This window comes from Apodemus sylvaticus, chromosome 13, assembly GCF_947179515.1.
Source record: "Apodemus sylvaticus chromosome 13, mApoSyl1.1, whole genome shotgun sequence".
In the NCBI taxonomy this organism is placed as follows: Eukaryota; Metazoa; Chordata; class Mammalia; order Rodentia; family Muridae; genus Apodemus; species Apodemus sylvaticus.
The window spans coordinates 54,877,162-54,902,014 of NC_067484.1; the positions used below are offsets into that span (position 1 = coordinate 54,877,162).

At 43.1% G+C, this 24,853-nt stretch overlaps 1 protein-coding gene across 2 annotated transcripts in view; it reads left to right on the plus strand.

The window, feature by feature from the left end:
- Dpysl3 (dihydropyrimidinase like 3) overlaps positions 1-24,853 on the plus strand; it is a 107,533-nt gene that overhangs the window by 40,259 nt on the left and 42,421 nt on the right. Inside the window, exon 1 of one of the 2 annotated variants that reach the window (XM_052155489.1) lies at positions 1,892-2,107. The exons of the other annotated variant lie outside the window; for it this stretch is intronic. Coding sequence (XP_052011449.1) covers positions 2,069-2,107 — 39 coding nt within the window. The 5' untranslated portion in view covers positions 1,892-2,068. Of the gene's footprint in view, positions 1-1,891; positions 2,108-24,853 lie in introns of those variants that run through there. 2 annotated transcript variants of the gene reach the window in all.

A 24,853-nucleotide genomic window follows, 5' to 3' on the forward strand; every position in this document is an offset into this window, starting at 1 on the left:
TGCACACATACACAGACACACACACAGACACAGAAGGGGGAACAGTTTTAGAGCATGTAGTTAATTCTTTCTTCACTCTAAATATAATCCTTCTCATTTGCATGTCAGTCCCAGAATGCTTTGTGATCTCACAACTTCTGTCTAGTAGTTTTAACATCTATGTAAGAGCAAACCAAAATGTTTTGGGTGCTTCTTTGACCTAGTCTTTTCTTTCCCTATCTTTTTTTCATTTTTTTTTCTTGTGTCTTGCAAAAGAATTCAAGGTGGTGACCTTTGCTTGGCATTCCTCCTCCTGGCCAGAAATAAACTGGAAATTGTTGCAACTTTTCCTTTGAAAACTTCACTGGGTCCAATTGCCATGACTAACCGGAAGCCTTTGGATTAATTTACTAGAGAGGGAGTGTTTTAGGCGGTTAGTGTGCCCTTTGATTATGTGTCCAGGCTACCTCTTTTCTGGAGGGTGGAAACAGGGGCTATGCCGTTTAGAACCCTCTTTCTGTAGGTGCCTTTTATAACTGTTCTGTTGCAAGAAAATGTTCAATTTAATTACAAGATATTAAGAAGTGTAGTTAGAAGGCCTGCCTATAGCAATGTCAATGTCAGACCCCTAATAGATTGAATCATGCACAATGATATGCACAGAATTCCTGTTTAGTGGAGCATTTGGGCTGAGAATAGGAGAGTGGGGGTGGCAATAGGAGACTTGAGATTTTCTATTTTTTTTTGCACAGCAAGGAAAAATTTGAATATTATTTAAATTCTTTGGGATTACGTTTTTAGAAAAGTCTGTCCCACCCCATTGCTGTTTAGAACACCCCCACCCACAGTGGCCTCTCCAGTTTCTCTTGGCCTTTTCAAGTAGCTAAAGGACATTATGTGTCCCAATGCTTTAAAAGCCACCTTTCGCCCTTGTAAATTGTGTCTTTCAACAATAAACTCGGGATTTCTCGCTGCACACCTGGCTGGTTGCTCAAAGACAGCAACACTGGCAAAAGAGGTTCCACTTGCAAATCCTTGACTGTACAGCAGAATGTGCAGGCTTTCTACCTTCCCACTACTGGGGTTTTCTCTGCTTCATGCCTACAGAGCAGCATAAAGCCTTGACCTCCAAGAGTTAGACTGAGAACATTTTTAAAATACAGGCAAGGAAGCCATGACCCTCACACACACCATTTCCGGAGTGAATTTACTTTGCATTGTTAAATGCATGTTCATGGACTAGGAGCACCAGACACCGAGTCAGAATGCATACAGTCAGGTCAGATCTCCGCTCTCCAAGGAGCTGTATCTGCTGTTTACAAATATCCTAAGAGCAGCAGAGGCGCCGCCCAGTCTTTAGTTCTAACAAAGGCGGCAGCGCCACGCTCGGTCTGCTAGTGGCGGCGGACTGCCGAGCCCCAGAGGGAAGTCTGCTGCCATTTCCTTTAAAAAGCATAGTTCGGGTGATAGGAAATTGGTGTAGGGGTTGGTGGGAGGCGTAGGTGTTCAGAGGGGCTTGGCCCTAGAGGCTAGGGAACCACTGCCTTGCTTCACTGCTGGCTGCAACATCCTTGTCCGGAAAAGTCCCTCGCGCCCTCTGGTGGTCGAAGAACCGGCTGACTCCGTGGAGCTAGCAAGTAGAGGGAGGGGTGGAGTGGGGGGGGGTTTAAAAAAAAGAAAAGAAAAAGTGGGTGAGGCGGATGCAAAGAAGAAAATCAATAGGGATAAGGGAGAAGAGGGAGGAGTCTCAGATCAGCCATTCCTGCCCTACGGGGTCCCAGCTGGCACCACAAAAGAAAAAAAAATTAACAAAAAAGAAACCCCAGGCCCGGCGTGAACGCCAGTGGAGGAGGGTGCGAGTGGCAGGGGGCGGGTCGGGGCGAAGGGGGACCAGGGAGATTTACTATTGTCTCTGGCAGCAGCCGCGGGAGCCCGGGAGGGGGGCGGAGGCGAGAGGAGGCGGCGGTACCGGCCAGCGCACCATTCGCTCCACCTGATCTGGGGCGCTGTGCGCTGAGCAAGGCGCGCGCGAGCAGCAGCAGTAGCAGCAGCAGCGAGGCAGGCATCCCCTGCAGTCAGAATCGCCACCATGTCGTACCAGGGCAAGAAGAACATTCCGCGGATCACGGTGAGTCCGCCGGTGGTTCCTTGCCAGCCGCGGGCCGGGTGGCTTGGATGCCATTGGCATGCCCGGTCGGGTCCCCCGGGAAATAGGGACCCGACGCGGTCCGGGTGCTGGAGTGCGGCGGTCAGTCCAGACGGCGCAGAAGGCGCCACGCTGATGCAGCGACCCTGGGGTTTGAGGAAATCAAAACAAAGAGGAAAACCTTAAACACTGACGCGGAGAACTTCGGGTTGTTTGTCCTTTTTCACCGCCAAGCGCATGGCTCACGGGGGCTCCGCGGAACCCAGCCTCGCCGGGGGAGTGGGGTGGGTGCGGGGGTTTCTCCTGCAGTTTGAGGTGTGCTTTTTATTGGTGTATCTTTTAGGTCTGGTAGGGTATGAGAGATGACACCTTTCTCCACTAGTAGTTGGCACCGGGACCGCGCCCCTCTCCCTGCTCTGGCCTTAAGGTTTGATCCCAGTGCCTCAGAGAAGGCACTATAAGTGCCTAGACTATGAGTCCTGAGGGGATACCCTCCTTCCCCACACATAGGTTTGGGTGTGTCAGGTTCGAGGCTCAATAGCTAACGTGCAATGAAAATGATTGACTTTATTTCCACCTTAATGGTATACCTTTCTCATGCCATTCCTATTCCTCCTCCCAGAGAAAACAGTTTGCAGAGAACATTTTAGTTTGCATATGCACACGGACGCATGCGGTGTCCAACTGCCATTGTGTGCTAGGGTGAACCCTGGCCGGCTGGCTGGTGTCATGCTCTAAGTGTGCAACTAGGGTGGGGACGTGCCTCTATCGGCTTCGGAAGTGATCTCTTCAGCAGTTCCCAGCTAGGTGTTATACTGAACGAAATGTCTCCCAGCCTGAGATTCTTCCCTGATGAGTTGATTTAATGCCCGGAATAGTGGGGACATATGGCAGTCTGGGATAGCATTAAAACAAAAAAGCAACGCCAATGGCATTTGGTAGTTTAGCAGGAAGCAGTATAGTAGTATTAAGTGTGTGTGTGTGTGTGTGTGTGTGTGTGTGTTAGAGGAATGGGTGGCTACTCCATCTTTGCAAGGGGAACAAAGGAAGTGATAGCTGGCCTCTGGGAAGCTCTGCAGCTGCCCCAGGGCTGACTTCTACCTGCCACCTACTTAACTCTTAGGGGTTCTGCCTAGATTTTGTCAGGAGTCTGAGTCCCCCACTTGCCCCTCCTCCGTTTTGGAATGCCCCGTGCAACTGCAGTGAAGAACCGTCTCCATGCCCCTATGGCACTGCATTGTTAAAGGGACTTATTCCTTTTGCAGCATCTCACCTTCAGCTGGCACCTGAGCCTCACTTCACTCTGTGACAACTGCACCCCACCCCTACCAGCTGTCCACCTGATCCCAGGGAAGAAACACGCCCCAGGGAGAATAGTTGAGCTGGCTAGGGATCCTTTTGCCTAAGAGGCTTTGGGCTTAAAGGATGTACTCCTGTGTCACTACCTGAGAACATTCTCTATCCATCCTTGAGAAAACAGTAAGCGGCTTCAGCAGTGTCAGTATTTGCCTGGTGCCAGTTGTCTTTGCAGAGAGATACAGAAGGTATCACCAGAAAGAACCTAATTGGGATCTCAGCTTCGTTTTTCTATTGGTTTCTTTAATGAAATGGTTAGAACCACATCTCTCCTGCTACTGCAGCAGGAGGTCTATTGCAGGCCACTTATTTATACCTAACGTTCAATCTTACCAAATCTTCTTTTGGGGACAGGCAGAGAACCATCCCCCTCCCAATTTTTAAAGGCTTCAGTCATTCTTCTTACAGACCCAGTCTGTGACATGGCATTGAGGACCACACCCATTTTTTCCGAGGTATCATTTAAGCCACCTTTAAGGAATGATAAAGACATTTAGGTAGCATAGTCTGCCTTAAGGTACACAGACACTGTGGCTGTGCCCTGCCCTGTTCTCAGGACTGGGCTTATAAGGAGTTCTCTTTTGTCTCTGCTTGGATGCTCTCCCTCCCGTGGGGAACTTCGTTCGTTTTCAGTGTGCCTCCCATTCTTTCTCTGTGCATGGGCGTGGTGCTACACACAGCCTGTGCTGGAAGCTGGAGCCGCATCTCCCGCAGCTGGAACAGAACTGGACAGTGGGTGTGAATTTCTTCCAGCCAGGCTGTCAGGCAGTCATTGTTAGAACCAGGCAGACAACTGGGCATGGAGGGCATGCACGGCAGGAGGTGGGGCTGGTCTGAGGGGATAAGGGATCCATTTCTAGATTTTTCTCAGGCTTTGTGCTTGCATTTCTGTGAACAGGGGTTCTTTCTTAGAATAAAACATCTCTGTGTGTTTGTATGGCTATAAAAGATGATCATTTTCATACTACAAGTATTAAAATACCTTTCCCAGACACAGGTAAAAATTATAAAAATATAGACACAGCCCTACATAGATTGAAAATATGATTAAAGATAGAAATCTAACATGTGTTTCCTACTCTTGATACTGGTTCATTTTTAAAAATGCAAACCTTCTAAAACCCTAATTAAATATCCCAGTCCTTGTCCTCTTCAGTTAAGGCAGCCCCACCCAGTAGCTCAAGTGTAACTACAGGCTGCAGACTGAAGGAGGCAGTCTTCTCTGGGCCTGACCCACATGCCTGTCTAGACACTGCCTTTTGCAACCATTTTTGGTTGGGAATAGGGTTTTTGTCTTGCTTTTTGTTTTTTATTGCTTTTCTTCTCCCAACTGCTCTTGCTGTTCTTTTGAGGTGAGGACACTTCTACTTGAAAGTGTGCCTTTGTTTCCTGGGGGCAGGAGGGTCTGCTGCCTGTGGTGGATCTGGGAAGGGGCTCTCCTTGTGAGTTGTTCAGGCTTGGATCTTGTTTTACCTTGTCAGGGCAGCAAGCGAACCCTCTTTTCCACCTGCAAGCCAGCCATTGATTCTCAATGTCAGACACTAGGCATTCTGGGGTACTCAACAGATTGGGTACAACCTTCTAGCTCCACTGTCTCACACAGTGTTGGGCACATAATACCTAAGGAGTTTCTGTTGAGTATTATTTTGTCCCAAGATTGTGTACGCTGCATGCTTTTCCCATCCTGGAATCAATATAGCCTGACAGTATACTTATCCATATTAAAAAAAATAAAAAAATCTCTTCTTATCTTTTATGTTTAAATAAATATATAACATTTGGAGTGGTATCTACTGTATCAATTTTAGAGATACTTTTTTATGTTAACAGTCAGTCTTTTTCTTTCTCTGATATAAGTAAGCTCTACTTGAAACTGACTACAGGATTGGGAAAACTCCTGAAGTATGGGTACCAGTACTTCCTGTGCATTTTCTTATCTGAGCATTGACAGAAAACCACGTCATAGTTTAACAACTGGAAACCTAGGTAGACCAAGTCAGTCATTCAGAGGTATACAGTGAGAGTTAGGAAATGCTGGAAATCTGCTGAGGGCTTATCTAACTTCAAAGTCACTTGTATGCAGGTGCTGCATCCCAGAGACACATAAAAAGCCCCAGAATCCATCCTCTCCTCTCCACCTCCTCCTCCTCCTTCCTCCCTCTCCTTCCTCCCACCTCCCTCCCTCTCTCTCCTCTCTCTCCCTCTCTCTCTCTCTCTCTCTCTCTCTGACCACAAAGAAGTGGCTTTTTCTAATGACTAATGGACTTCTGTAAATAGTGTCTTGTAGCTACATCTCTGTTTTCTAGAAGTTGCATTGTTGCCTGTGTGATCTTTGGACAGTGCCGGGATACATCTCTAAGAATACCTGCTGCCAGTTTTAATATGCAGCATGGAGCCTGAGCTCTGAGCTCTTGTTAGAAAGGGCACTATTGTCGGGTTGTAAGTTCCATGGTAATTACTTTAAAAGGGTGGTGGGTGCAGTGAACTGGTGGAGTGCCTGTGGTCTTTGGGATGGGGGGGACTAAACTTGACTCTGAGTAAGGAGTCAGTTCATTCTGCCCCCCCCCCACACACACACAAATGCATGCACCTGTGCTTCAGTAGGTGTCACTTCATGGGAAGAAAGTATTAGGAGATAAAGGACTAGAGTTTCGAGACCACAGGAGGGATCCAGCCTATCCAAGTAAGGCACCTTGGAGGGAAATTCCAGAGTGAAAGACAGACCAAAACTCTTAAACACTTAGGAATGGGAAGCATTTGAGCTATCTGATTGTGGAAATGTTGATGCAGGTCATGCCTGGGGTCTCTGTTTTGTTCCTTTATGCTCTGAGCAGGTATGCCAGAGTCCTAGCCAGGCTATTCTAAATGCCTCAGGTTTAAGAAAGGCTTTGAATACAAGCTGCTATGATCAAACCAGCAAAATACTTTGGGGAATTCCGGAGAGATTTCTTAACAGAATTTGAAACTTACCTGGTTTCAACCACCAGCTTGAAACAAACAAATGGAAAAGCAAAAATAAAACCTTTCCTTTTCATTCCTCTGAGTGGTTGGAAGGTTCAGTGAACTTTGACCCCTGAATGTGGTCTATGAACACCCAGATGTGTTCAAGATAGTAAATATTTGTTTATAAGATCTCAGTTACTTTTGAGGGTGGACATTAATAAAGGAACATTTGGCAACTGTCTGGTAAAGAGATTTTTTTCCTGGGAAACTTTTTTGTTTATTTGTTTTGATTTTTCAAGTCAGGGTTTCTCTGTGTGGCCCTGGCTGTCCTGGAACTCACTCTGTAGACCCAGCTGGCCTCGAACTCAGAAATTCACCTGCCTCTGTCTCCCAAGTGCTGGGATTATAGGCATAAGCCACCAGGTCCGGCCTCCTGGGAAACTTTTAAAATATATTTTCAAACAGAAAAAAATGAAAATGGTCTTCTACAATGTTTATGGTTAAAGCCAGTTAGGTGACAGCAGTCTATAGAATTGTGCCTGTCATTCCTTTCTGACAACCAGACAAGACCCAACCCTTTTGTCAGACCCAGAAACCTCTTAAATAGATTTACAGTCTGTTTTTCAGTCCCAATCAGCTCTAATCTAGAGCCGCATGGGATCAATACCCTTTCCAGCAGGTTGTTCACAACTCAGCTTCTAGTGGATTTTTCTGTATCTTTTCTTCCAAAGTTATAGAAATCAAATTAAAGTTTAAAAAGAACAAAACCTTCTTTGTATCCTACATAACCCTTTGTTCGTTAGCTATTGACAAGTTTTATAGAACCATTTATATCTGCTTGTTACAGTTAAAGGCTGCAAAAATGTTAAGGAAAGCAGGGATGTGTCCCCAGGGTACAAGTGTGCATGTTTGATCCAGCCACTGCTCTTAACCAGAAGGGAACAAGAAGATGGGAAGCATCTTCAGCTGCTCAATGATGTTAATAGATGAGCAGAAACTGCCACCCCTACATCCAGTGATGCCCCCATTTAGTCCATGCCCAGCTTCACCTGTCCTCAATCTTCTCTCCAGTCAATGAGGAACAAGTGTCGTCAAAGACTTTGAAAAACAGAGTCTTCTGGGAAATCCCTGTTTAATGGAACCAAATTGGCACATGTCAGTGTCAACCTATGAAATAGAGTTAATGCCAAAATAAAAGCTCATCTGGTGAAATAGGATGAGTCCTTCCACCTTATTTTGAGACCCAGTCCTTTCATATATGACCTCTCTTGAGGAATGTATTTTTTGAACTAAGCAAGATGAAACTAAGCATGGTGGTGCTGTTAAAATAGTTCATTAAGTGAGTGGCCAAGCACTAACTCCTAGAATCACCAAATGCACCCTACTGGAAGCCGCACGGTTTAGTGTAGTTTTACTACAACTCTCATGCATACATTTACAAGTCACTATTGTTCATCCTAGGGAAGGGATCACAAAGATTACCTCATTTACCTGAAGTCACGTGGGTAAAAAGAAAGGTCCTGGGATTATTCTATCAAGAGGCAAGGTACCTAGGCAAGAAAGCAGTAACTCCATGGACACACAGGACTACTTCCTTCCTCCTCCTCTCTAACTCTATAGACCTGGTAGCTCACACAACAAATCTTTACTGCAGGGGTGCAAGGGGGGTTGGAGATGAGCTGGCCAAGTGCAAGAAGAACATAACTTCAGGAAGAACAGCTGAGAACCTTCTAGCATGGTTCCTTCAGCTGTCTGAGTTTCCTTCTGACTTTTGTCCAGGAGCATGGATCAGTACCGAGTGGGAAAGCCGATGCTGTTTTTTTCCTGCCTTGCTTAGCTGAGGGTCTGGGTGTCCAGGCCCATTCTCATTCTCTGCCCCTGTCCTTTTCCCAGACAGAAGAAATCAAGCTCCAATTCCCATTCAGCCAAACAGAGACACACCCAGAACTCTAAGCCAGAGGGAAGCTCTGTAATAAAAGCTACTAGGGATATCTGGAATTCAAAGGCACATTTCTCATGGTGTGTGTGTGTCATAGAAATACCAAATAATACGATCAGAAGGACAAGTGAGAATTTTGTCCCATAATGATAATACATCTTATACATCCTATGAAAGTACTTCAACTCTACACTGAGCTACTATAGCCAGAGCCTGGACTTTATTTGAACCGAGACATCCCTTAGAGAAAGGAAGAACCTCAGTTGTGGCCACAGTGCAAGAGGACCCTGGAAGGCAGTACTCTCGGGTCTGCCCTTGCTTCTCATTTACCTGAGACTTTAGGCAACCTTCGAATCTGCACTGACAAACAGATCTTTGCATTCTCTGATCTTCAAGGTCCCTGCTAATGCAAATAACCCCTGGAGCAAGCCTTTTCCTCTTCTGTTCCACATCCACATACAAGAGTTATAAGCTCTTCACTCCCATGAGGAAAGCGTGAGCAGGGGGAATTCATGAGAGATGGCATCAGCTCAGCAGGACCAGCCAACATCTGTGTTGGATAAAATGGACTCTGGTTGCTTTTCACCCTTAAGATCTTTGACTTTTTCATATTTTGGGAGGAGACGTAGATAATAGATTATAGGAGAAGGCAGGGAGTAATAATGAGGGATAGGCCCCTTTCATTAAGCAGAGCTTTAGGTCAATGAAAACAAGTATTATTAAAGTGATGTCATGATTTATTTGCGGCCACTGTAGCTTTTCCTGAAGTGAAGGCTGCTATTGATAAAGGCACAAAGGCGACAATTGCCCCCAAATCTAGACTAGGCAAACAAACAAGCAAACAGAAAACAGCTCTGAGACTGTGCTCGCGGGAGCATTTTTGGCTTCCTGTGCTGATATTTTAAATATGATGGCTGCTGTCCAATGGAGATAGCTCTCTTCTCAAAAGCCCAGTAATACCATGGACTCTGTGTGAGATTATCAGGGAGCCTCCTGCACCTTAATCTTTGATCAGCACATATAAGGTCCTCTGTTTAAGGAAAAGAAAAATCCATAAGCAATGCTAAATGAATAGATACATTTAACATTGACCCGCAGCATTAACTTTAATGGGAAGATGGCCTGAAAGAATTGCTTTTGTTCCTGAACACCAGCCTCTCTTTCACTGACAACTTTTGAGAATATTAATTCTTAACACTTCAAGATAAGGTCCCATTGTAAGAAACTGGCATCAAGTCACTGAGCCAAGAGAAATGGCCCATATTAACAGAACAAACAGGTTACTGTGGGACAGAGCCTGCTCTGGGCAAATGTGTCAGAAAACCCTCTAGCGTTTACACTTCTTTCTTCCCTGTCCATGCTCTTCAAAATCTGTGTACCCTTTCTGAGCATATTTTAGGGGTTAACTTGGATACTTGTGGTTGTAAACAGAGCCATCATTTATCTTACTGTAAACGACTTAAAGAATTCATTCAGATTGTTAACTTTTCTTTCAAATAAAGAAAATTGTCATCATGAATCTTGGAACCTGAATACAATATAAATCTTAATGGATGTCTCTGTCTGCCTTTGTACATAAACCATGAAGTCCTTAGGATTATTGGCAGCAATTAGGCCCATTGGTACATGCACACCTAATTTTGTCCTTTAGAAATACTGGCTAGGAAGCAGCTCATTTATTTTCCCACCCTTTATTAGAGTTGGACATTCAGATATAAAGTTTTTATGCTTGCTCATATGTTTTCAAAGATTTTGAGACTCTTGCCCTCCAACAATTTACATCTTTCTTTGAGCTTATACTTGGAGTTATTCTTTGCATTAGATGATTTAGTCAGTTCAAATACTACTTAACTTGGTTCACCACTATAAGCGAATGCCTAAGAAAAAGCAACTTGTTGGAAAAGAAAGGGTTTATTTTGGTTCGGAGTTGGGTTCATGGTCTCTGTTTTCAGGGGAAGGATGGTGGCAGACAGTTCTAGGGCGGGAAGAGCCTGAAACTAGGATGCCACACCTCCTTACATCCTGGCAGGACAGCAGGACAGAAAGTAGAGAGGGAGCCATGACACCCTGGAGCAGGATTTTTCATTTCCCCTGATTTATTCATTTTGGACCCTAGTCCACATGTGGTGCTGGACAGATCCAGCCTGGGCCTTCCCACCCCAGGTACACCTCTCTGAAAGCACAAGCTGAGATGAGCCTGTAGATAATTTTAAACCCAGGGAAGTTGGTAATTCAGATTAACCATCACACTTCCTTCTTTTGTTTTCAGAGTACAGTTAGTTAAAGCACATTTTAAGGAACTCATGTCAGCATGAACTATGCAGTTGCAATACATCTCTGTCTTTGTTATGACAAAATTTTCTTTAAAAGGCACCCTAAAAAGCGGTGTTTATTTTGGCTCACAGCTTGAGGGTATCCAGTCGGTCATGAAGGGGCAGCATTGCAGCAGGTGCCTCCCTGGTGGTGGGAGCAATTCCTCCCCTTCTCACATCCTAGAGAAGAGGAAGCTGAGGATGGGAGGAGACAGGACCACTTTTTAATCCCCCAAAGCTACCCAGTGACCCCACACATGAGCCTATGAAGGACATTTCAAAGCAGAATATTTTCATTATAATAGTAGTCGTTGGACCACTTTGCTCTACACAAGAAGGAAAAGCATGGGCAGTCACTGTATCCATGGGCCCAGGACACCGAAAACATTTGTATTAAGCACTACATGAATTATGATGATGTCTTCGTAATATAACCACATGCAATGGAAACATTTTGATATTTTTCTGTTGTTGAATTAGTTGTATTTCTTGACCAATAGATATGTGAAGATTATCACAGGATCACCTAATGCAGATAATATATAACAAGCACTAGTTTTCCAAGAAGATTTGGTATTTACTATGTCTTACATTAAGCTATTTCATTTAGTATCTCACTTAATCCTGAAAAGTCCTTGATTAGGTGGAGTTTCAGCAGAGATCTTTTTATTTTATTGCTGGGAAAAAAAATGTAAAGATTAACCCTTTAGTGCACATAAGTCTTAAGCAACCAAGGTCAAATTTGAGTTATATGACTCAGAACTCATTCTTAACTCTACTGTACGGCGTCACCTTACTTGCATACTGTCTTAGGCAGGGCTTGTATTCCTACACAAAACATGACCAAGAAGCAAGTTTAGGAGGAAAGGATTTATTCATCTTATTGCTTATTTTCACATTGCTGATCATCACCGAAGGAAGTCAGGACTGAAACTCAAGCAGGGCGGGAAGCAGGAGCTGATGCAGAGGCCATGGAAGGATGTTACTTACTGGCTTGCTTCCCTTGGCTTGCTCAGTTTGCTTTCTTATAAAACCCAAGATTATTATATCCCAGAGATAGCACCACCCACAATGGGCCCTTCCACCCTTGATCACTAATTGAGAAAATGCCTTACAGCTGGATCTCATGAAGGCATTTCCTCAAGGGAGGCTCCTTTCTCTGTGATAACTCCAGCTTGTGTCAAGTTGACACACAAAACCAGTCAGTACACATACTGCAGTTAGGAAAATCTCACATTTCTGGAGACACAAAATGTTGTCTCTTTTCAAGTCCATGCTATATCTTCTCTTGTTTTCCAGGAGGCATAATTGGTACCAGAAATATGAAGAGTAGATAATTGGTAACCATCCCAAGCACTGGGGCTGTTCCAGTAGTCACTGCTTTGTATCCAGAAGATTTTTGCCCTTCACACACAGAGAGCACAGTCCCAACCTGTCTTCTGTGAACAACTTGGCAGGGAGGTGGACCTTTGTCTCATCCCCAAGGCTACTTTGCAATAAAATAGAAAAAATACCAGCGAGAAGTTTTCTCCAACAATGGGAAGTTCACTTTCTCACTGAGGTTTTATAGTACACACCATTGTAGCCAAGGTTCTGGAGGTGTTTGGTTTTCTGTGACTCTGAAAGCTTCATGTAGTCAAAATATCATTGAGAGTTCAGTGTTTCTTTACAGGTGAGGAAACAAAGACTCAATTGAATCATGTTTTGTTCCCATTGTAGGTTATTGAGCATTTCAACTTAAATCTTTTTCCATTAAAAAGTAGTTGTAGAAGAATTTATGAAAAAAAAGAATTTATGAAAGGTATAAATAAAATAAAGGCAACAAGCAGAAGTGCCAATGAAATTAGCAAGAAAGAGCCACTGGGGACCTTATTAGCATGTCCCATAAGGATTTTTTAATGTGTCATTCATTAAAACAGCACCACATGTGGGTTCATGTCTCCTTTGTCTTTTCTACAATAGGTTATTAAAATTTTTCTTATTTTAAATACTTTTCCATAAAGTTATTTTTAACTTATTCAATATAGTATCCCAGTGCTTAAAGAATCCAGGTAAGAGCTGGGCAGTGCTGGCACACACCTTTAGTTCCAGCACTTGGGAGGCAGAGGCAGATTTCTGAGTTCAAGGCCAGCCTTGCTTGGTCTACAGAATGAGTTCCAGGACAACCAGGGCCACACAGAGAAACCCTGTCATGAAAAACCAAAAAAAAAAAAAAAAAAAAAAAAAAAAAAACCAAACCAAGAACAACAACAACAACAACAACAACAACAACAACAAAAAGCAGTTAAATTATTCATGTTGGGTTGTTTTTTAAGTTTTAATTGTCTTTAAGATATTTTTAGTAACTAAAACGGAAATGGCATTCATTTTAAACTCCAGGTTTATGTTTGAGATCAAATGAGAACCTACCATGTGGGGTGAAGAATAATTTGTCTACTCACTTGTCTCAAAGGTCTCAGGAAACTAGATCGGAATCTTAGTCTTGCCTGGAATCTCACTATTGCGATCTTCACAACATTGTGACTTTTTTTTTTTTTCATTAAAAAACAAAAACCCAAAACTCCTTTCTGTTTTCTTCACCCCTCCAACAAGCACATTTGTTTTCCCATCAAGTCCCTCTGCTTGCCTTTCTGTTTTCTTAAAGTGCTGATGTCTGTGGAAGTATGCAGAGTCTAGAAGCTGAGGTCACACAGCTGGAGGAAGAATTTGGCTGGCTCTGCCTTGCCCCTCTCCTCACTGCCTTAACCCAGAAGCTTGGAAGCTGGTCTTCATTTTCCATGTTCTCTAGGTTTGCATTTCTTTCCTTGATTCTTTCCAGGAAATCTACATTTGAAATTATCCCCTCTTTTCCCTCCAAGCTTATCTGAGCTCCAGATCTTCAGAAGATCACTTTTTGTTGGGGATGTTGATAATTCAGAAATGGGTTTCTGCTTTATCCAACAAGGCAGGCTTACATTATGGACTGATAGAGAGGGGAAACATCTGGCCATTTTAAAGCAATTGGATATAATGTTCTGCTTCTAGAGACTTCGTTCAGGGTTATTCCCGATGAAGATACAGTTTGTGTTTCAGTCCTTCCCTGATCCTATCATAGACCCTTTTTGCTACCAGAACTCACAGGACAGTGTGCTGTGCTTGGGTAAGGGCTAGAGGACAAACATCCTGTGATTCCAGCCCATTTGTTTATATGCTTAAAACACTTCGGGTACGAGGTAATGCTATTTGCCAGAGGTCATATAAGAAATATTTTACTTTTTTCCTTTAAGTGGCATTTCCCCTTGCTGGATTTGGGAACTTTTCTCACACTTTTTTAGGTAGGGGAGAGGAGAATGTTAGGAACTAAATGTTTCCTAACCCACATAGATCCATACATTGGCTTCCTAAGAACCAGTCCTTAATGTGTGTTTTTGTTTGGAGACAGGATCATTAAAATGAGAATCAAGTCAAAAGAAGCCATTACTAGCCAATCTCCATCCAATATGAATAAAATAATTTATACATGCACACCCCACCACCACAACCCCCCCCAACTTATGTACACAGGCAAGAGGGAGGGACATTTAAAGACCCTTGGAAGAAGGTGGTGCAGGAACCCAGCAGCCATACCTGCTGGCCCATAGACTCAGACCTGCAGGCCCTCATGAGGCCACACAGGGTGAAAGTAAAAGTCAGAGAATGAGAGAACACTTGAACTCTTATCTTGTGACAGGAATCATTATTTATAAGAAATTATATTCAGAGATGGAATGATATTCAATCCTTGTAGCATACCTGGGTATTGGAGAACTATCAGCCTTACTTCAAAGACATCAAAGACAGGGATCAGAGGCCTGTGGCTGTTGATGGAAGGAGGCCCAGATTTACCTTCTTGTCTGACCTTAAGTCTTCACTTAATACATTGTGCCCCTTTCCCGTGAAGATGCTCACCAGGATGGGAAGAACCCTGGGAGCTTTAATGTTGGGTGGAAGAAGCAAACCACCCCAGAGTCTCAGGGAACATGACGCCAATTCTGAGATTAGACAAGTTTGGCTTCTAATTTTAGAGTAAAAAAAAAAAGTGAAGTAAGGCAATATAAGTAGACAATGTGGTTGGGTTTCCCAAGAGTTTAGACTTCCAAAAAATGAGGGGATACATATCTACATGTAATAAAGAATTAGCATTCATAGTGACAGATCGGTGACCCTCAAGAAATCTGACCCTCCAAAAGAGAATGAATTACCTTTGCTAAAGCAGCAGGCCAAATCCATACAGACAAATCATGAGGAGAAACCCTAGTTTTCCATAACATAGTTTGAAATTATTTCAATTAACCTAAAGATTAATTTTACTTGTATTGAAATAATGAGATGATGAACATTGCAATTAATGAAAAGCACAAAGAAAGTAGAAAATTTGAAGTGCTCCCTCTTGTCTGTGGCTGTGGAGTCTGCAGACAGAGGCTTGCTTAGATGTGTTAAATTTACTTGATCTGCCCGTTGGCTTGAACTTAGCAAGCTTCAGCTCTTCAAGAAGATCTTTACACCAGACACTGGCTCCATCCCAGTTCAGGGCTCTCATCTTACTGAACCCCAGCCCCCCACCCCAGTGTTCTATTGTGTTCATCCCTAAATGTATCCTTCACAGCTAATCATGATGCCCCTTTAACAAATAGACAAGGCCAAGTGATGGTCTTGGTGAAATGTCTTCTGTAGGACCACAAATAAAACCCAGACCCTGGCTCTGGAGGCCACATGTGCCCCCTGCTGCCACTGGCTTCCAGCAGCTTGGCCTCCCAATCTTCTTGTCCTTGGTCATGTGTTTGCCTCTAGTTTATAGTGTCTGTATTTCCTCTTGTCTCAAAGTGAGCATAGGATTTTTTTTCTAAGACCACACTGTTCAGATCGTTCTTTACTGACAACTTCGTTTATGTTCCTTCTTGGAAAGTAATCAAAAGTAGTTCTACACTCTCACCTCCTCTGTCTCCTGTCTTCTCAATGTCCCTGGTCTCTGCTGAGATTATAACATCTGTCTGGACCCTTGTTTGCTCCTTCCCTTTTCAATCATAATAGTGGCAGACTGGTTTTTGTTTGCTATCATATCACTAGATACATTTGCAAACATCAAACAAAGGAACAGGTACATGCATGAATAAAACATCACACTGAACCTTGGCTTTAAATTAATATGCTCTCTCGGGTTAATTGGTTCAGGAGCTTCAAAGAAAAAAGATGATATATGAAGACAGATTGTGGGGCCATTTAGAGAAGAGAAACAGCCAGAGGCAGCCAAGGAGCCCAGGAAGAGCAGTGTGTGTGGGTGGGGGGAGAAACAAATTAGGATAAAGCATTCTGAAGCATCTGTATGAAAATATCATAAGGAAACACATTAGTAACGTAAAAAAAGTTAATTGTAATAAGAAAAGGCAAAAAGACTATCTTTTCAGTGATAACAGGACCATATCTACTGTATGTTTTGTGTTGTGTAAGCAAGGTCTCTTGGTCTACCCTTAGAAGTGAGATTAAGAAGGAAAGAGGAAGACTTGTTGTGGGAGGAACAGGGGAGTGCTAACAGATGTGTGTCTGAGACCATACTTGGCTATTTTTTTAGACACAATTTAATACACCGCACAGTGTTTATCTGCTGGGTATCGAGGATAGGCAGCTATAAACATAAGTCTGAAGCATTTCTGGCCAGATGTGCATCACAAGGACTTACTGCAGGGCAATTCCAAAAGGTTGCTCTCCCACATGCTAGGAAAATAGAATATTAAGTAATGACCTAGAAGACAGAGCGTAACTTCATGGCTTTGTGGGTAAGGATGAAGTCAGCTTGTCTTAAAGTGTGGAGGGCATATTCCTGTAATGTTAGCATGTACTTGGCCAATAGAAAACAATCTTGAATGCCCTGGGTTTTTACCACTTGTTCCTAGAGCCCAAGGAGTTCGTTGAAGATGAAGGAAGCTTTGTCACAAGTTTGGATTATTTTTAAGTGGGGCCTCCTTTGTATTTATTTCCAGAGTTCATTCCAGTCCAGGCCTTCTTTGTTCTCAAAGCATTTGTAATTTTCCCTGTCAATATAACTTTGGGAAGTCTGGGGCCAGTGAGTCAAAATAGCTGTTGCTTTAATAGGCCCCTTTCTAGTGAAAGCAAGACTGTGGGTGCATATAGGGTTTTGAGCTAGATAGAAGACAGTGGCTGAAAATTACTCACGACTGTAATACGCTTTGTGTGTCAAGAAAGGACCACAGAAAATATGGCCTGACCTCCCACCCTAACTTTCTTTATAAGATTTGTGATGTTTGCTCTTTGGTTGGTGGATCAGTATCTGTGAACCTTCATAGACAGACCCAGGTTAGTTGATTTTGTTGCTCTTCTTGACCCCTCCAGCTCCCCGAACTCTTCCACAAGGTTTCCCAAGCTACTCCTAATGTTTGTCTCTCCATCTGTTTCCGTTAGTGGCTTGGTGGACTCTCAGAGGAGAGTTATTCTAGATTTCTGTCTGCAAGCATAACAGCACATCACTAATAGTGTCAGAGGTTGTCTCTCTCCCAAGGGACAGGTCTCAAGTTGGGCCAGTCATTGGTTGACCCTTCCCTTAATCTCTGTTCCATCTTTATCTTGTGGGCAAATTTTGGGTTTCTGTTAGCATATCTCTAACACAAGGGATTGGACTATCTGTCAAGAAGAAAAAGCAAATATCTGCTGTTATATTCCTTACCACAAGTCATTCTACCAATAAAAGTAGAACACACACACACACACACACACACACACACACACACAAAGAATTACCCTGAGGTCTTTACTAAAAAGTAGTTATGGCATATCTCTTTACTCAGCTGATCCAAACAAAACAAAAGTGAAAAGTCAAACTGTTATTTGAGAACAGAAGAAAGGGAGGCAGGTGGACAACAAGATTGATGTGGGTTCTTGCTTTTAAAGGAACTGACATTTGTTGAAGTCTTCTGAACCCAGAATTTAAAATCTTGGTGGTCTTTTGAGGGCAGCAATCATTATCTTGAAGGTCTTTCTTCCTTTCTTTGTCAGGCTACCCTGGCACAGACCCATGGCTTGGGTTCTTAGACTGCAAAGAGGATGAGGAGCCCTTTTTTGTACTTCTGTTCGGAAGAATCATGTCTGGACTTGCAAGTTACAGCAAGTTTGAGCCCATCTCTGGTCTTTGAAACTGTGCCTTTCTCCAAGGCTGTTACTTCCAGGCCCTCTCCCTGGTGGGAGCTGGAACTCTGGGAGCTGTGCCTTCTATAAACGTGTCCACCATGGGACAGATTTAGGGAGTTGCATAAGTCAGTGGTTGCATGCTTTTAACCACAATTCCTAGGACGTCCCCACCAACTTTTAAAGTATAATCTCAGACTTGGAAAAGGATCCCTGTGGCCTCTACAAATTACTGGGCGCAATCGCCTGTCATTTGAAGGTGCCGCTCACATAGTCTAAGGCTGAAGCCTGCATTTTACTTCTGAGAATTATAGTTTGGCTGGCATTCAGATTTAGTGAAAAGGTTTCTTGTTTTTGAAAAGCACTGGGGTGAGAATTCACTAGGCTTCCTTGACACTGTAAGATCCAGTCAAAGCTAGCTGTCTGTCAGAAATGATTAAAGAGGAGAATTGCCTCTTAATGGAGTAGCAGAGACTATTCATCCACACAGCAACAGAGACAAGATATCGCCTGCTGGAGTCCCAAATCTATGGTCCCTTATTCTGAATGATCTGTCACCATTTGCTATTTTTCTATAGACTTAGGACTTTCCAGTGTGGTATTGACTTGAACCCATCCATTAATATCATCTTCCTAAATCTCAGGACCTCATTTCTGCTTCAGGTCTCTTTGTTTGACCAGTGCCTCAAAATTACTACTCAATCTTGGATCTCACTTTTGTTACCCTTTTGCCCCTCTGCATTTGTTGATGAGAATCTTGTGCTGAAAAGTGGTGAATTTTCATATATCATTCCCTCCCTCTCCTTCAGCCCTTTAGGAATCTAACTTTTCTCCATAATATGCTAGGCGTTTTTAAAATCTATGTTCTTGTGTCATCTTGAATCGACTCGCTCTTAATCCATTTCATAATTTTTCCATATAAAATTTTTTTCAGAAAATTAGAGTGCCTTATATATTTTGAAACTAAATAATGCAAGTAGTTAGAGAGCTTTTGCTATTCTTCATACTGCCTCTGCAATCCATTCTGTTACAAACATGATAGCAATCTCCCTATTCCTTCCAGATCTTCCTCCTGTCCACACAAAAACATGATATGCCAATTGTGATCTCTAATCCTGGCTGTTAACTTGATTACATCTGGAACTAATTAAATCCCAAGCATCTGGCGCACCTGTAAGGGACTTTTTCTTGATTGACTTATTCGAGGAAGGAAGACCTACTGTAAATCTGGGTCATTTGAGGTCTGAAAACCCACCCTAAATCTGGACTAATATACATGTATAGATTTAATTTTTCTGTGCATTTTGACAAGAATTGCAACCTATTTTGCTCATCCAACTGTAGTATGGTTATTTTGGATATTTTGTTTAGCTCAAAATATAGATTTAACTTGCTTTGGCATACAAAATAAATAAATGTAAAAACTAATTTGGAGCCAGAGAAATGGCTGAGGGGATAAAAGTTCTTGCTGGCATGCAAGATGACCTGAGTTTGATCTCTTAGATATATGGTGGAAGGAGAGAACCAACTCCCCAAAACTGCACACTGACCTTCACTCCATCATCATGCTGTGGAGTGTATGTCACACACTCACACTCACACTCACACACACACACACACTCTCACACACACATACACACTAAATGTAAAACAACCTTGAAGATAATGTATTGCCCAGTAATCAGTCACTTAGCATGCTAAAGGCTCTTGAGATGTTCCCAGTATTGGAAAAATAAAGCAAACAAAATCTCTCAAATTAATAAAATTGTGTTGTATTACTAGCAACTCATGCCATGGCTTTATCATAGTTATTAAGTCATGGCTCATTGTTGGATGCTCCCTGTTCTCTTGCTTCTTCCTCTGCTCCTCTTCTGCCCTGCTCCATGCCCTGCTCTATGCCCTGCTCTATGCCCTGGGCTCTCTACCCTTCATTAATCATCTTGCCTGCTTCCTCCGTCATGGTGTCAGTAGGAGACTGGAGGGAAAAGGATAGGGAAGTCAGGGTAGTTTTTCCTCCTTGATTCCTTCCTACGTGGCCTGACATGGCTGAATGTATCCAGAGAAGGAGTACAGCTCTCTACCACGCAGCCCTCAACACCCATCAGCACTTTCCAGTTCTAGGAACCTCTTCCTCCTCTGTCACCTTCAAGACTGAGTGTGAACTAGTTCTGAGTTCATACTTTTGGCAGGCCCTGGATGTGCGTGTCCAGTGTCTGACAGGTCCACACCATGTCAGACAATCCCATTATTAAGCTTTGCTTAATAACTCAAGCTCAACATTATGTTGCATTTCCTGCTCCTTCCCCGAGTACTAAGGCGACTTTTAGACTGTCCTTTTCTCCTCCTGCTGGATGCTATTTTCCCAGTTGTTTATCTCCAGCATAATCACTCTGTCAACCTAATTCTTTGTACATTTTTTTAAAGTCTGGGATTAAATTTCATATATCTTTCTAAAAAATGGTTTCTAAGAGTTTTCTATTATTCACCGACTAAACCTTGAACTCGCTGTGTTTGCCTCCCATCTCTTGCTGCTGTTTGAATATTCTTGGTATCAGGCATCCACAGCAGGTTCTCAGTTTCCTACTGGAGTATATTTCTTACACTGGATTCTCCACTGACTGCCTATGTGGCATCTGACTGTGAATTCACCTCCATCAGTTCATGGGGATGATGAAGGCACGTAAGTCAGCATTTGATTGAGGAGTCCATGAACAAAAACATACAAAATTATGACCATTTCAACATCCAACAACTTTCCAGTAGAAGTTGTAAGTCACAGTAATCAATACTGTTATAAATTAGTACTTCCTTACTCTGATCAGAATTTGTTCTGACCACACCTGTGTGTTCAAATCAGCAATTCAGGCTCATGTCAGACAAGGCCTGTGTGAGTTTATTGATCTCTGCAAAACAGAAGAAGAGATCTGTCTCTCCTCTCTCTCTCCCTCCCTCCTTTCCTCCCTCCCTCTTTTTCTCTCTCTCCCTCCCTCCCTCCCTTTTCCTCTTTCCCTTCTCCCTTTCTCTCCCCACCTCTCTCCTTCCATCCTTCTCCATTGTTGATACCATTGTTGTTAGTTGATAGCAGTCCAGTTTCTGTCTGCAGTCTTTCCCCCTGCAGAATGCACTACATTGCTCATCACTATCACAGCATCATCCCAAAGCATTTTACTACCACACAAAGCCTCAGTGTGCCACTTTTACCCACTCGTCCCCCTGCACTCCTGTCTTCCAGCACTCACTTTTACTCTTTCTAGTCTTACCCCCCCCTTTTTTTTTGGTTTTTATGCAGTATTTTTATTTGTGCTCCTGAGTTACTTTAATTATTGTCTCATTTCTCCCTATACCTGACACCTGGCTAGTGGTCATGAAAGCCTGTGTCTCAGTACTGACTTATTAAGCTTGTTTGTCCTTAGAATCAAAGCCAAGGGTATATTTTTGTGTTCCTTTTCCGGTGACATAAGCACAATGCTGACAGGACATGGATTCTGCTCTATAGCATCTCAGTCTCACTTCTTTAGAACACACACACACACATACAAACACACACATACACACACACACACACACACAGAAGGGGGAGGGAGACCATTCATCTATGGGTGGGCTTGAAATTCTCTAGAAGAACAGAAGCAGTAGAATGTGCGTATGTTATAGAAGGGGTGGTACTAGAATGCTTTTACACAATAATGGCCATCTCTACTTGGTAATGGCTCAAACCCCCAAAGCTGCTCAGTCCATAAAGCCGGATCCCTCAGCTGTTTAATCTCATGCTGAAGACCTAGAAGATTCCAAAAAAGTCTCTGCTCCTCAGTCTGCATTGGAAGAATGAAGACTCTGGGCCTCATTGCAGCTTAAGATGTATTCACCAGCAAGAAACAAAGTCCGGCAGGCAAGCAAGGCTGATTCATTTCTTGGCCATCCTCTATCTGGTTGTCCACGAAAATGGGCTTCCCTCTCTTCCCAATGAAAGAGGCCCTTTTCCTTTCAGTTAAACTTTCAGTTGATCTTTTCTGGTGATTCTCAAAGACACACTGAGATGTATCTTTCAGTTGACTCCAGACCTTGTGAAGTTGACACTCAAAATTAATCATCATAAAATCAAAGAGACTACAAAATCTAGAGCAGATGATGTGAAGTCGGTTGTCAAAGTTCTGGGTTTTCTTGGGTCCTTCCTGGAGTTCCCAGTATGCTCTGAGAGCAATGTGTTTTAGATGGTTTAGTATAGTGAAAACAGCTACTTTATTGTTGTGCTAACTCTCTGAGTTTGGCTTTTGTCCTAGTTTACATTCTCTGGCTATGGTAAACACTGTGACTCAAAGCATCTTGGGGTGGAAAGGGTTTATTTGGCTTATGCTTTCACATTACAGCCTATCATTGAGGTAAGTCGGGGGCAGGAACTGAAGCAGAAGCCTTGGAGGAAAGCTGTTTTTTGACTTGCTCTCCTGTGAAATTCAAGTTCAGCAATTTTTCTTATACCTCTCAGCACTGCCAGCCCAAGCAGGGTACCGCACACCATGAAGTGGGCCCTCCTGCATCAATCATCAATCAATCAATTAAAAAAAAATGTCCCACAGGCTTGCCTATAGGCCAACCTGATGGTGGCATTTTCTCATTTAAGGTTCCCCCCTTCCCAGATGATAGGGTGTGTCAAGTGGACAGTAAACTGACCAGCACAGCTTTCGTCAACATCTACATAATAAAAATGATAAAGTGGAAGTCATAGAAGGCTATCTGTGATCCTACTTAGAAAGCTTCCACTTACAGACCATCAGTGTGCCCAACCCTCCATTACACCATTAGTTCTTATGCCCATGACATCAGCATTATCTCTGCTCTAGAGATTATGAATGTGCTTTTAAAGAGATATGTACTTCTCCAAGACATCAGTCAGAGGCAAGGGAAAGGTTAAATCCTGTCTAAAATCACACACCAACATAGTGGTCAGGATACAAACGCAGCCCTTGCCTCCCAGCTCCCTGAGTCCTGTGCAGCTCTGTAAAGTGCATTAGTGTATGTGTCTGTCCAGAGAGCAATTTTTTTCCAGTTTCCACCAATCAAACACCCACTGAAGGCTATACAGTGTTTTTCCTTTCTGGCTTGAAATACCTTATTTTTTGAAAAACTATACTTATTCCTTATTCTGGTCCTTACCCTTGTCCCCTCAAGCAGACTGTAAGGTGATTCCCCATAATTTTTTCTCTCTTAGGAGCTGCCTAATATCTGAGAGATCTCTTTCATTCTACTTTGGGTCCTGCTCTTGCTGGCTCATGTTAACATATATCTTATTGGTACATCTCAGTTCATATAACCTGTGTCAAACTGGCCTGTGTTTTTTAGTGTAGCAATGGTATATAAATATATGGTATTTATGAATTTATAAATTATAAATATATTGCCAGGCAGTTGTGGTGCATTTCTTAAGTCCAGCATTTGGGAGTTAAGAGGCAGGTAGATCTTTGTGAGTCTGAGATCAGCCTGGTTTATGTAGTGAGTTCTAGGACAGCCAGGGATATGTAGAGAGACCATGTCTCAAAAAATTAAATTAAATTAATTAATTGATTAAAACACATTTATCTATTCACGTATTTATATGTGTATATGGGGGCATATTTGTGAGGAAGGAGCACATGCCATGATGTGCATCTGAAAATCAGAGGATAATTTTAGAAAGCCCATCCTCCATCTGTCATGTGGATTAAATGCAGGACTTCAGGTTTGGTGACAATGTTTTTTCTACAGACCATTGTGCCAACTCCAGGCTTGGAATTCTTGTTGTTACATCATTTCCCTTTTAGATCAAGGGGATGGTTTCAGTCTGGTACTTGTACACTTTCCGTATGTACACTTAGCAACCTTTGAAGTGAAATAGTCAACTGAGGTCATCTTTTTGAACACTCTTCAAGGCAGCTGATTATAGATGGAATTGGAGTGTTTTAATTGCATCTATCCCTCGGTTTACTCTTTGGGGCTTAAAGGCCTTATATAAGGATAACATTAAGTAGATAAAAAGCAGAGTTTCAATGAGGATATGTCAAGCATCATGAAGAAGGGGTACAAATGACCATTGTAGATCCAGCTGAGCTACAAGGAAGGGAATGTCTCCTGGCTCTTCCTGTCCTGTGCGAGCATCATTGCCTCCAGGCTCCTTCGTCCTTCCTGACCATCCACTTGAGCTTATCCATGTCTAGACTCCCATTGAAGATTGGCCATTATCAAGGAGCTGGGATTAAAGGGCCACCTAGAGTTCATTCCCCTGCCCACTGTGACCTGGGGCAGGCCCCATCACTCATCAAGCTCTTTGATAACTACGTCTTTAAAATGGTTGACGTGAAGTTCTGGCAAGAGAAGAATGCATGTGGCTGGCTTTGATGTTCTAGTCCCCTGGACAGCCACCACGCCTTGGTTCATACCCCTCTTAGCTACTGCCTTCTTCATCCATTTTCTTCTCTTCCCACTTTTATCCTTTCAGGGCCAAACCCAAGATGATAAATGAAAGCAGTGCTTTCCATGTATTGTGTACTGTGCATGCTGGCCTACATTTTGAAAGGAGTCTCTCAAGTTGGTGTGCATCCAGCAAGCTTCTGTGGTCCTTTGTGTGTTTAAATGACAAGAGGAAGAAAGAGGGTTTGAGACCTTTATCCCTACCAGTTTAGGAGTTTGGAATAGGTTACTCTGTCACACTGTGCTCTATCTCAGGGAAGACTCAGAGCTAAGAGCTTACATTGCTCCTGATTGTCTATCTTCATGTAGAGCTTTTTCTCTGTGTCTCGAAGTCATGTTTATAACTCTGGGCCCTGGAAATAGATCCGTGTGCTGGGTGAAGAGCATGAGCGTGGGTCACTTTCAGGACCTCACCACCCACTCTCAGCTCCTGTTGAAAGGAGTAGATTCCTATCCTTCATGAGGGCTTTTGTGCAGAGGAAGAATGACCTGGAAGGACAATAGGAACTTGCTCTGTGGGGGTGGGTTTAGAACGAGAAGCCTTGGCTGCCCTTGCTAAGAACACAGAACAGCTGCTGAGGG